Below are 14,016 nucleotides of genomic sequence, written 5' to 3' on the forward strand. Positions count from 1 at the left end.
ACGACTCAGTCTTGTACTTAGAGGGCCAGGAGGCCAATCTACACAGATGTGAGCACGCTTTGGAGACCTTCTGCTGTGCATCGAGCGCATTGATCAACTGGAGAAAGACAGTGGCTTTCTCGGTTGGCAGTGCTCCTGTGCCAGATTGGATGCCGGGAGAGGGTTTCAGGTGGATTTCTCCAGGGACTGCAGTTCGGTACTTGGGTTGTCAGGTTGGTTTGGACTTGTCCCCCGAGCAGCAGATTGCTCCTCTTCTCCTGTCCATCAGGAGAAAGCTGTTACATTGGAGCTCAGCACGACTTTCGTTGGCTGGTAGAGTAGTAGTTTCCAACAAGGTGTTGTTGGCGACTGTGGGTACATCACTTCTTGCTGGATCTTCTCGAGTTCTTGTATCAGCCAGGTAGAGAGGCTGATCAAGAACTTCCTTTGGTCAGGTCGCGATACTCAGATTGCCCGAGCCAAGGTGGCTTGGTTGGTCCTCACACTTCCTTGCTCTCAGGGAGGGCTTGGGATCATTGATCCTACACAGCAGAGCAGAGCCTTTCTTGGGAAGTTTGTCGTCAAAGGACTTCTTCCAGGCGAGGAGCCTTGGAAGCAATTCTTGCTGCAGAGGCTTCGTGCCAGGGTGCCTCAGTCAGGAGGCCCTTGGCAACCTTCGACCAGATGGATCTTTACAGAGCTGCGCAGAGTTGGTTTGAGCAGGAGACTGGAGGACAGATTCGCTGTGAGTTTGCTTCGATCTTGGGAGCTCTTACGGCGTGGCCTAGAGCAGAGACAGCCGACGTGCACGGAGGAGCACCTACGGCAGCCCCTCGTCTAGAACCCCATGGTTAGCACTCAGAGAGGCCACTTGGTTGGGAGTCGGCCTCATGTTTCTTGGGGTCCCATGGCGGCAGGTCCAGCGCGTTCTCTAGGTGACTGGCTAGAGTTCACAGGTTTGTCAGAGGAGGTGCAGGTTGTCCAGTTACAGGGCATGAGAGGGGTGCAGAGCATGTGTCAGGACATCTCAGAGTCAGTTCTAGCTGAGTGGCTCACGCCTCTCGAGCCAGTAGCGCCCTAGTGGATGGGAGCCTTCACACGACTGGAGGTTCTCATTTCAGTCAGGGCTTGCTCAGAGACTGCCCCAGCCCTGTTCTTCGAGCTTCAGGGTGGGGGGCGATTACAACGAGTTGCAGTAGAGGCCCCGCAGGTAGTAGAGTGTTGTTTCCAGAGGATCCGAGTTGTGGGCATCTGTGGGAGGACTTGCGTCATAGACCCTGACCCAGCAGCTCTTGAGACTGGACACTGGAGGCTATGGGCTTGGGAGTGTTGTCCACTGGCACGAGTACAGTGGGATCCTGGAGAGTGGCTATGGAGGGACTCCTTCTCTTCAGCAGACCGCCCAGGAGTCCCCTTTTTTCAGTACACTGTTCGGCTTGGACGTCATATACTGGCAGCACACAGAGAGGCCCGCCCCGCTGCAGCACGTCATTGGCAAGAGGAGGGCCTCACAGTCGAGTTCTTGGCAGCTTTTTGGCAGAGGTTGTGGGACTCCAGACAGCCGAGGCGAGTCACCTTGTTCCAGTGGCTGGTTGCACATAGAGCCACAGCAGTAGGGAGCTGGCTTGTGCATAGTGGTCTCTCGGCCGCATGTGCAGCCTGTGACCAGTTGGTGGAGAGCCAGCGTCACTGTCTTTGGGACTGTCCCGCGGCCTAGCAGGTGTGGCTACGTGTTCTTCGGCTGATGCCTACCCTCTCCACGGCTCGACAGTACACATGGGGGGCAGCGGCTTGGTCCACCCTCACGGGCCCAACACTTCATTTCGAGCTATCTTCCACCAGCAGCATGATAGTGATACAGGGGGAGCGACCTACACTCCAGCTTGCTACAGAGCTTACTCCACAGGAGTGGAGCAGTGAGAGAGAGGAGTGTTGGGAGCTCATCAACGGCCTAGCTCTCTGGTTCATCTGGCGGGCCCGCTGTTTCCGCATCTTTGAGGCTCGTCGTGTGCCACCAGCAGAGACTGTTCGGGACTTTTGGCTAGAGCTGATCCATACTCTCAGAGGACAGCTTGAGGGACTTCAGGGCAGCTCCGACCGCATGCGGGAGCGCCGCGAGGCTTTTCTTCGACTCTGGCGCCCTGGGCCTTTCTACACCATAGTCCAAGGGGTGCTCAGATGGCACTACTGTCCACCTGTGTGGCTCCTCTCCTCCCATTTCTTGATTTAGCCTCATTGTATATATGCTGTTTTTTTTCATTGGGAGAATCTCCCCATCATGCTTGATGTAGCCCTCTCTCGCAGAGGTGGATGTAGCCCTATGGGCAGTTTTCATTAACTAATAGAAGGATCTTTTTCTCGGGAAAAAAAAAAAAGATTGCCTTCTTAAAAAAGAGGATCACATTGAGAGGATTGGCGGGAGAGCCAATATACATTGATGAGGACCTCACCAAAACCCAAGTGGAGCATCGAAAGCTTTGCATGCCAAAAATCATGCAAGCAAGGAGGGAGGGTAAGAAGGCATTCTATCGAGATGGGCGGATCTTTGTGGATGGCAAACCCATCGCATAGGGATTCGCGGCCTATGAGACTATGGAGACCATCAAGGAAGTGGCACCTTACGAGATCACCATTGGGGTATGGAATTGTGATGGTTGTTTATGGACTCAGCCAAGACGTCTAGAGGAGGTGATAGAGGGGAGGGATATCATCATGCTCACAGAAACACATGAGCGCCAGGAGAGAGGTCTCCCACATGTTCGCGGCTATCATTGGGAGTCTTCATTTAGGAGGTCCACAGGGAGCCAGCCAGCATCACGGGGATCAGGAGGGATCGCCCTCCTAGTACGGAGAGAGCTACAGGACAGAGTCACAGTGATGAGCAGGGACACAGAGGCCCGCTTCATGTGGGTACGTATACAGTTAGCTCCGGATAGAGCCATCCATGTTGCACTATGCTATTTCCCTCCGCGCGGATCACATTTTGAAGAGCATGCAGAGACACAGCATGAGCCTACATTGGAGGGGGAGACTCTGGAGGAGGATGAGGAGGAGGAGAGTGTAGATGAGGAGGAGGAGGGGCCACAGACACAGTCACCTTTCTCAGTTCTATCAGAGGATATCCTTCACTACGCGGCATTGGGAGAGGTCCTACTTGTAGGGGATTTCAATGCCCGCACACAAAGCCGACAATGTGAGATATATGACTTCGATGACCCCACCTTACTACACACCATAGCAGCAGAGGATGTGGGACTAGGGCGGACCTCAGAGGATAGAGGGAGTGACTCCACCAGATATGGGTCACACTTATTGGCATTGGGCTCAGCACACCACCTCTTGATTTACAACGGGATGTCCCGTTGGCCGACATCGGGAGGGTATACGTGCTTCCAGAAAGGGGGCAAGATGGGGCATGGTGGCAGGAGAGGGCAGAGCATAGTGGATTACATTTTAGGCTCCATAGAGGCCATGGATATCATTAGCTCTTTCACCATCCCACCACGACCCATTGGGGCACACCATACATACCTCAGTCTATCTATCAGGACTAGTTCACCCACATTACCTCCTCCTCCCTCCACACAGCATACCACTATACACTTCAGTGAGGAGCTATCAGAGATATACAGATACCATGTGTATGCAGGGATTCGACAGCTAGACCCAGACGCCCCACTCTCAACACTCACCAGTGAGCTGACTACCATTCTCCACTTTGCGGCACTAGAGAGTTTCCCCTTTACCACACACTCTAGTGATACACCACGCCCTGGGACGATGCCCCAGAACAGATGGTATGACGACGAGTGCAGACAGCTATACCGGAGCCTCAGAGCACAGCATGTCACTGGACAGATCTCAGAGAGACAGATGCACAGACAGATGGGCACTCTTACTAGACGTAAGAGGAGAGCCTTTGAGGAGACACAGTGGTGGGACATGTATCATACACTCACGAGCAGAGAGGCAGCAGTCTCCTGGAGAGACATGAGACAGCGGACCCCCCCTACACCTATAGAGGACCCTGCAGTTTGGCATGCATATGTTGAGACACTATACCAGATGTCGGACCAGCCTCCCATCCCACACCCAGTGGAGCCCCGACCCACAGCTCCCACTCTATTTACCATAGACATGGTGAGACGAGGTATCCAGGCTTCCGGCGTTCCTTCTCTACTGTGGATCATATCTTCACTCTCAGATGCCTGATAGAGCAGTCACGGAGCCGAGGGAGACGCCTCTACTGTTGCTTTGTGGACTTCCGCAAAGCTTTTGACACAGTCCCTAGAGAGCGGCTGTTACAGCGCCTTATATCTCTAGGTATATCGCCAGACTCATTATGGGCCATATATGCTTTGTATGAGAGAGTATCAGGCAGAGTCAGATGCCCTGGCGGACTTTCAGATAGCATCACTAGCACCATTGGAGTGAAGCAGGGTTGCCCGCTCTCCCCTACTCTCTTCGGCTTATATATAGATGAGATAGCAGATTACATCAGACAGAGTGGAGGAGCAGGTGCCGACCTCTCAGGCACTCAGGTACATATTATGTTATATGCTGATGACATTGTTCTACTTGCAGAGTCACAAGAGGATCTACAGCTCCACATACAGGCTCTCGGCTCCTTTTGTACAGCCAGAGGGGTGACAGTGAACCTTGGCAAGACCAAGGTTCTGATATTCCACACTCAGGGATTGTTCGGAGGAGGTCAGTCTTCCCCTTTGCAGATAGCCAGATTGAGGTGGTAGAGTCATACGTGTACTTGGGCATCACGTTCACTGCTAGGACGGGCCGCTTCTCCATGGCACAGGCTGCTAGAGACCGCACCACCCGAGCATACGCAGCGCTAGCTATGCTTGAGAGGGGCTGCCATCAGACACATTTTCAGGATCCTCGCACGAAGAGCTGGTTATTTGACACCTTAGTCACTCCAGCCCTACTATATGCTGCCCCAATATGGACCCCAGGTCTTTCAGAGTAGATGTGGAGCAGACTTGAGAGGCCACAGATACTGATGCTTGCCCGGATGATACGGAGTAAGCCATCAGTTCCCCATGATATTGTGAGAGCAGAGTTTGGTGCTTCACCTATGGTAGTGGAGGCACTATTCCAGACTGTGGGATATCTTCATAGATTGAGAGACATGAGAGCAGACAGACTACCTCGCCTTGCTCTAGAAGCGTCTCGAGAGCTAGCAGACTCAGGAGATCAGAGGTCATGGTATGCCAGTGTGACTAGGTGGCTTCAGACTTATGGTTACTCTATGGACAGATTGTCTCCTTCACAGTATGATCCAGATGCACCACGCCAGGTCCTCTCACACTGAGAGGAACACAGTCATGAGGTATGATCTCATACAAGGATACACAGAGCAGACCTGGATTACACCTTCGCGGCCACTGGCCACGAAGATGGCATACTACAGAGACCACTTCCTCACGCTCATTGAGGATGGGTTCATACAGCGGCCTAGATACATCGACATATACCTACTGCATGGCACGAGGGTGGCCATTGGACAGCTCAGAGTATCATCACATCAACTTGAGATAGAGAGTGGCAGAGCAGCCCGCATCCCACGAGAGGCCAAGCTATACAGATTGTGCAGACAGGAGGTAGAGTGTGAGAGCCACTTCCTGTGCAGATGTCCCCACTATGCTGGGATCAGATCACGCTACCCCATCCTGTTTGATAGACCGAGAGTTTCACTACAGTCAGTGATGACATCATTGGATCAGAGGCTGCTGGGGAGACTCTTGATAGAGATGCACCAGCATAGAGAGCGAGCCCTTGAGATGGAGGAGGGTAGAGCTGAGGACAGACACACAGCTCACGGATTACTTCCAAGCTCTAGCACCTACACAGACGCAACCACAGCCACCCACATACCAAGGGATGACTCTAGCACAAGCTGAGGAGGCCAGAGCTAGACGGAGACCACGGCTACCAGGATATTGCTCTCGAGCATCCCAGAGACATAGGAGAGAGGTTCAGGCCATCAGGGCACGACATGCAACCCACATTCAGAGCAGAGAAGAGCAGACGCTTGACCTAGCCCACATAGCTAGACTCATCACATCAGGCTTGTGGATGTATCAGATACTATACCCTACCCTCACCAATGGCTGGAGCTGACTCAGCCACATACACCCTACACCCTCCTCCCTCCTATCACAGTTCTATATTCTATCATGTATACCGGATGTTTTGTTATTACCCGGTCACACTACATTTTGTACACCGGATGCTTTGTTATTACCCGGTCACACACCCCATTGTATATACCGGATGTTCGATTATTACCGGGTCACAGCCCACATTTTTGTTACTTTACACGCACACAAGATATCCAGCGGATATATACTTTGTACATTGATTTGTCTCATAGGCCAGTTCTCTTTGGCCTTTTGAAGATGTAAATAAAATCTTTCTTTCTTTCTTTCTTTCCAACAACAAGCGCTTACACCTGCATCAAACCTGGTGTCACCATATAGCCATCAGAACCCGATGCCACCACTGCTGACAACACCTCCTATGCAAGGTATGCAAAGTACTTTTCCGTCTCAGAGCTTTTATAATACCCATGCTCCCTCATCCCCTCAAAACTTCTATGCCTCCACCTCCAACTCAATGCACCAGGAGCAAGGACCACCTCGTCCGTCGACTCGCCCTTTGAATCGGCCCATTTTGTGCTACAGATGCGGGAAATATGGGCATTACCAAGCAAATGCCCCCTACTAGAAGGGTCCCCTCCTTGCCGTCATTGCCCTAAAACGAAGGATCACTACAGTAAGGATTGCCCTAAACTTCGTGCATCCATAGCTTCAAACTCAAGTCAAAGCCAGAATGATTTTGCCTTTCCCAAGCTCAACTTGATAGCAGTGAGCACCGTCTCTCAGACGCCCCCTTCTACCCACGTGGTTACCCCTCAAAATAAGCCGCCGTAGTTGAGGAGCCATCGGGCGTCCTCACCCGGACCCGGAGAGCCGCTCTTGATCTTAGCATTCCAGCAAGTTCAACTCCCCCACACATTCTCACACCAGTGGATACCCTGCCTTCAACTGTAAAAAAGCTATCCCCCAGTGCCATGAAGGAATCCAAATCTTTGCTCTCCGATCTTGATGAAGCTTTCTTGGAAGCAGTTTCCGATCTACAGAAGATCAAGGTACCAGAGAAACAACAGGTAGAAAAAGAGAAGCTTACAGCAGAGACAGTCTTGAAGAACACTTTCCAACAAGTGTCCCTCTATGACATGCTGCGACTAGATGCGAATTTTAGAAGTGACACCCTTGCTGCTATTCAGTCACTTTACCCCGGAATAAGTCCGAGTGGCGGGCACCTCCCAATGCAACCATCAGAGTCCTATATGATATCCAATCTCGCTGCTCCACTCACTGATTATAGAAGCCCTCGCCTGACAGTGTCCGTTTTGGGTCGGCAATTCTCAGGAGTGATAGTGGATGGTGGATCTGGCATCAACCTGATGCCCGAGTTCACTATGTTAGCTCTAGGTCTACAGCCTACTCATCCTGCTCCCTTCACAATTACATTAGCCGACCAGCGGACAGTCTACCCAGTGGGCATAGTGGACAATGTGCCTCCGCAGGTACAAGACTTTACTTTTAACTTGGATTTTGTTGTGGTTCATCTTCCATAGGTTGAGGGTGAATTTCCTTTGCTCATTGGAAGACCATGGCTGCGACACACTAAAGCACTCCATGATTGGGGAAATGACGCAATGTGGATACATACTTCTGGCTCCTCGATGCAACCCATTCTCTTAGAAGGTGGTTTGGATCCCGTGGTGCAACAAGTTTCTTTGTCAATGGAAACCAAACCTGAACAAGAACAGCCTACTACACCTGATTTGTCACATGAAGATCTGCTCGAGTGGTTGGAGGCTACCAAATCTATGCCTTGTTATGGAGTGTCTATTCACTTTTGGACTAAAGATACGCTATCTTCAAATGTTTCCGCAGCCACTAATCCTAATGTGCCAGCTCAAGAGTTGAAGGTCACAGAAGATACTCCTCATGCGCTCTCGGTGAAAGCCCTCTTGATGAAAGCCGTTGAATTTGGAAATCCTATGAAAAAGTATATATGCGGGAAGAAATCTCCCTTACAGGAGTTCACTACCCCTCAAACATGAACCCCTATGGTGTCTGCTTCTCCGACCAGAACAAAGCTCTCCTCTACATCTAGCAAACTCCCTTCACAGAGCCCGTCTTGCAAGATGAATTCCAAGATCCTGATGAATTCCAAGATCCTGATATGTGTCTTGGTTAGATAGTTGGGTGCTTCTTATTTGCCCCTAGTCCCCCTCATCCCCTCGCCCCCTACCCTCCTCCCCTACCCCTCGCCCTACCCTCCCCCTCTCCCTCTCCCACTCGCCCTCGCCCCCTTACTACCCTCGCCCTCTCCCTAGTCCTAGTCCTCCCCCTCCCCTCGTCCTCCTACCCTCCCCCCCTCGCCCCCTCACTACCCCTCGCTCTAGTCTAGTCCCTTCCCTCGCCCCCTATCTCCCCTCGCCCTCGCCCTAGTCCCCCTATCCCCCTATCCCCCTTCCCCTATCCCCCCACCCTCGCCCTCTCCCTAGTCCCTCCCCCTCGCCCCTACCCACCCCCTCTCGCCCCTACCCTCCCTTGCCCTTGCCTTCCCCTCACCCCTACCCACCCCCTCACCTTCCCCTCGCCCCTACCCAAGCCCCCTCGCCCCTCCCCACCCCCCCTCACATTCCCTCGCCCCTACCCAACCCCCCTCGCACCTACCCACCCCTTCCACCACTAGCCCTATCTAACCCTCCCCACCTCTCTCAACCTCAACAAATTCCCCCCCCCCCCCAACCTGCAAGTTTTTCCCCCTTTTTCGTTCTCCCCACCTCTCAACCTCATCAAATTTTTCCCCCTTTTTCGTTATGCCATCATGATGATCTTAACCCTATTTGCGGTGTTACTCGGGCTTATGGTCATCCCTCTTTTCGAGAAGAGTGTTGTTGCAAGGTTCATCTGCAAAAAAGTGTGGCAAGGTTCATCTGCAACTGCAAGCATGGACCAAGTCATTTTCCTATCACTATGGTTAGGGAAGATAAAGATGCGTTGGAATCAAACTCAGCTTATCTCTTTGCTGTAGAGCCTCATTTTTTGCTAATTGAGATTCTTAGGCTATGCAATCATACGTACTAGGTTCCTTCCTAGTTAGAGGCTTAAGGCGATTGCGAGCAGTGCAGTGTTTTTAACTCCACTTTTGAGGTATGTAAGGTCATGGGCCTAGCACCTGCTTCAAGAAAGATGTACGGATGCAGTACCTAGTGGTTTTCCTTCACAGTTTTTTCAGTATTCCTCTCACCGAGACGGTGAGCGGTCTTGTGGCGGGCAACCTATTAGCAGGGCTATAGTGTCACTTCACAGTACAGACAGTTAGACAGTTGGTTACACTTGGTCTGGTTCACACTAGATGGACCCTCTGGCCTGGGAGTGACACGTGGCAGGGTACCGACGGTGGTCTAGTGGACCTCGTGGCCAGGTCACCACATGGCTGACATTTATGAGCCGTTGGTGGCTCTTTATGGTGATATATATGAGTAGTAGCGTTTGGTCAGGTTATCTTGTACGTAGTCATTTGGAGTGAGTCTATACACATAGCACATCTTCACTATCCCGGCACATCTAAGCCTCGACACCCCCATTGTACCTGCGAGTCCTGGGCTAGAGCTGAGTGTGCTGCCACGCCAGAGTCTGTATCAGTCTTTGAGATAGTCGAGTCATATGTTATGGTCTACTGTTGTGTCTTTGTGAGCTCTGTTGATGTCTCTTGTTTCCTTTTTGTTCAGTCTGTTTGAGTGAGATTGTCACGCACATTGCACTGAGGACCACCCACTGTAGAGAGCACGACACATTATCTGCGCTACACTTGTCCAGCCTAGTACTTCACCGTATTGCTCTCCAATGTTGTTGGTTTTGCAGAAAGAAGGATCTTGGAGAATGTGCCTCGATTATAGAGCTCTCAACAAAATCACCATCAAGAAGAGATTTCCGATTCCTAGAATCGATGATATATTGGACCAACTTCAAGGATCCTCATGCTTTAGCAGGATCGACTTGAAAAGTGGATATCATCAGAGCCGGATCGCGCCGGGAGATGTCTACAAGACAGCCTTTCGGACGACTTTTGGGTTATTTAAGTTTTTGGTGATACCTTTTGGCTTAACCAATGCTACTCCGACATTTAATCAGATGATGGACATGATTTTTTCGAGAGTACAGACTCTTTGTTGGCACTTTCTTTGACGATATCATTGTTTTCTCCAAGGATGAGGTAGAACATAGAGATCATTTGCTTTAAGTCTTTCAGGCATTACGAGATCACAAGTTAGTGAGAAAAGTGAATTTTTCCTACCAGAGATACACTTTTTGGGACACATTGCGTCAGCAGCAAGAGTGTAGATGGATCCGGCCAATTCAGAGACTATCCGTGATTGGACCGATTTGAAGAATGTCCATGAAGTTGGAAGCTTCTTGGGATTGTGTTTGTACTACAAGCGGTTCATTCGAAAGTTTGCAGAGGTTGCTTCCCCTTTGCATACCTTGACACAGAAAGGAGTCCCTTTCTCGTGAGGACCAACAGAGGTGACTACCTTTCAGACTTTGAAAGAGAAATTGACTACGGGAACAGTTTTGACTTTGCCAAACTTGCAAAAGTCATTTGAAGTATATTGTGATGCTTGTGGTCGTAGTCTGGGTGCGGTCTTAATGCAAGAAGGCCATGTCATTGCTTACGAGAGCGGATTGTTCTCAAGGCCGGAATTGACAGCACAGATTTATGAGAAAGAGCTTTTGGCGGTTATCCATGCTCTTACTCAGTGGCGGCACTACCTACTCGGAGCGGATTTTACTGTCTTCACAGACCATCAATGTTTACGCTACTTCTTGTCACAGAAGCAGCTATCGGAAAAGCAGATACGGTGGGCGAAAATCTTGTCACAGTTTCACTTCCACATTGTCCATGTTCAGGGACAGAAAAATTTGGTGGCAGATGCTTTGTCTCGGGAGCCGTTGGTTCTCGCTATTTCCACGATACATCACAGAAGCTTCGAGGATGTGGTCCACCAGTATGCCACAGATCCGGATTTTGTCGACGTTTTCAAACGGATACGGGATGGGAAGACAGTAGAGCAGGATATTCCATTCAGGATGGCTACTTGATAAGGAAAACCATGTTGTGCGTTACACAGCCGTTGAGGGAAAAGGTTATGACTGAATGCCATTGTCCGCCTTTTACGGGTCACTGTGGCATTGCTACCACCATGAAAGGGGTAGAGAGATACTTCTTTTGTCCTAGACTCAAGAAGGATGTGGAAGAGTTTGTGCGCAGTTGCTTGGTATGCCAGAAGGTCAAGTTTGACAGGCATAAAGCACAGGGATTGTTACAGCCTTCGCCCATACCCACCCGCCCCTGGGAAAGTATTGCAATGGATTTCATTTTTGATCTCCCAAGAACACAGAGTGGTCACGATGGTATCTGGACTGTTATAGACAGATTCAGCAAGCAGGCTCATTTCATTCGAGTAAAGAAAACAATCAAGCCGGATCACTTAGCGAGACTGTTTGTGGCCCAGATTTTTCGATTACATGGCATGCCTGAGACGATTATCTCCGACAAGGACCCCAGATTTACAAGTTTGTTTTGGGAGGCAATTTGGGAGAACATTGGCACGCAGTTGTAGTTCTCGTCATATTTCCACCCGTAGACTGACGAGCAATCTGAGATTGCCAATTCAATGGTTTTAGATTTATTGAAGTCTTATATCTGGGATCAGAAGACTCAGTGGGAAAAGTATCCACCTTTGGTGAAATTTTCCTACAACAACACAATACACTCTTCGACGAGGAAGGCGCCATTTGAGCTTGTGGAAAGCAGGAAGCCTTTGGGCTTTTCATTTTCAGCTTTTGGGGCACTGCTTTTGGCATCCCTTGTACTTTTAAATATGTGAACAGGCCTCTCACAACTCAGGGCATCCGGACCGAGAGTCTGAGTGTGAGCGCCTGCCCGCACTCTTGTACTTTGAACACAGATTAATACAAAAGAAATACCGAAAGGGGCGCCAGTCTCTTGGGCCATGGCAGCAATCAGTGCAATTTACAGAAATCTACTGCCCTTTTGCTCTGGAGTTTTTAGGGCTTAGCCCCTCAGCCGCTCTTCAAGTTGGTAGGAATTAGATTTTTAAATCCCAATCCCTTAGCCCCTCGGCCACATCTTCTAGATTTTGTCCTCTCCCCAGGTCTTTCCAGATGGACATGCCACGTCATCAACTTGTGACATATGGATACTGCGGATGTAAGTACTGTTGCGATGTAAACAATGACCAACCGAGTTAAAAGGTAGCCTTACTACTATCGTAGAATGCCTGTCTTGATGCTAACTCTGCCTTGCGAGCAAGTGCTATCACCCAAATAGTCGTCGTGAAAACATTGCAGATGAAGATGAAAGGTAAGAGTTCCAATGGTTCCATGTCGATGGAAGTGCATGCACGCTACAAGCGAATGCGAATGCAAATGGAGAAGAGGGTTAGGGATCGTGTCTCCAACTCCTTTTATATCCGCATAGGAGGCAAGCGGATCTTGGTACTCAAGATCTGTATCTTCGAGGATCTAATGCCGATGCCGATTTCGTTCATGATAAGTAGGTTATGCCTTAAGGATATCCAAGATATAGCAGTGAAGATGGGAGCACACCCGATGCGCGATGGACTAAGGGTGGGAGTGGCTAATAAGTCCCAAGAAGGGGCATGAAACTTCTTTGAGAAAATAAATCTGAGAGAGGTTCTTTAGGTTCTTGGTTCTTCTTGAGTTCTTGATTCTTTCCTTGAGTTTGCGAAGCCGAAGCATGTTGAGAGCTTTGATACCAATGTCACGTGGAGCGAAAAGGTTTAAGAATTTTACCCAGATGTAGTACTTTGCACAAAGACAAGGTTACTTTACTTCACTTGAAAGAACTGAACACAATGTACGAGAGAGGCAGAGAGAGAGAAGAGAAATGACACCAGATGTCAGGTCCCAACCACCCTCAAGGGCCCCCTTGCTCTGTTGCCAGAGCAAGTACTTGCTTTAGATTACTTGCACAATGTTGATACAATGGCTAAACGCTAAATGTTGATGCTGAATACTTCATGCAGATGAACTGCAAAACGCTAGGGCTTATCTGATGCAAAAACACTATGTTGATCGCAAAAACGTTGGGCTGATCTGATGCAAAAACGGTAGGTAGTAGCTTGCCCATGTGGTGCAAGTGCAATGTGCACGTGACAAATGTTCTAGTCATCCCTCTCAACACACATCCTAAATATTCCCTCTCACTTGTGGATCCACTTATCTAATTTCATAGTTCTAATTAAAGAATTATAATCCTTAAGCTACACAAACATAGCTACTTTAGCAACATATGCAGCAACTCAGGGATTAGCTAAGGTAAAGGTCCTCTAGGGCAAAAGTTGAATGCGTCCACACAATGTAAGCTGGCATAATGCTGTCTCCTAGCCATCAGTGGAGCCATCTCAAGATTGTTTGCCAAAGTGTTTCTCCTCTCCCATGGCTCCCACGTATCATGTACTTGCAAAAGTTCTTAATAGTGTGCAAGTGTAACAAAAGTCAAATTCCTGGGTTGTTCTTGAAATATGAAATAACACACAATCCCTTAATGTTCTAGAGCTTCTGTAACATACAACTCGTTGTCCACCTGCATGACCATGTTCTCTCATTCAAGCACAGCAAAAGTGATGTCGTGTCAAACATCTCTTCAAAACACAAATGTTTGTTTCTAAAAGTTTACTCCTCAGCTTCAAGAAAGTAAGTGATTATGTTCTGCAATGATGTTTGTCTTCATTCTTTTGACAGAAAAGTAGTGGTCTTTCCAAACGAATCATAAAAAGCCTCTTCAGCTTGCGCTTCCTGCTTATCCAATTCGGTGTGGTGTACCATCTCAAAGTAATAAATCACAATACTGGTCTGGAAGTAAGTCAAATTTACCCCCATGGCTAGC

The 14,016-nt window shown here is 49.5% G+C and overlaps 1 protein-coding gene and 1 long non-coding RNA gene across 4 annotated transcripts in view; one reads left to right on the top strand and one right to left on the bottom strand.

The window, feature by feature from the left end:
- Positions 1-14,016, top strand: part of LOC147446894 (callose synthase 10-like) — a 260,133-nt gene that overhangs the window by 244,672 nt on the left and 1,445 nt on the right. For both annotated transcript variants that reach the window (XM_086522840.1, XM_086522839.1), the window contains exon 48: positions 13,872-13,988. Coding sequence is in view for 1 of the 2 variants with exons in the window: in XM_086522839.1 (XP_086378965.1) it covers positions 13,872-13,988 (117 nt within the window). In the remaining variant the exon portion in view is untranslated. Of the gene's footprint in view, positions 1-13,871; positions 13,989-14,016 lie in introns of those variants that run through there.
- LOC147446896 (uncharacterized) overlaps positions 1-14,016 on the bottom strand; it is a 41,767-nt gene that overhangs the window by 27,118 nt on the left and 633 nt on the right. The gene's annotated exons all lie outside the window — the stretch shown is intronic.

Source organism: Adiantum capillus-veneris, chromosome 11 (genome assembly GCF_014529385.1).
Source record: "Adiantum capillus-veneris isolate H3 chromosome 11, ASM1452938v2, whole genome shotgun sequence".
NCBI lineage: Eukaryota > Viridiplantae > Streptophyta > Polypodiopsida > Polypodiales > Pteridaceae > Adiantum > Adiantum capillus-veneris.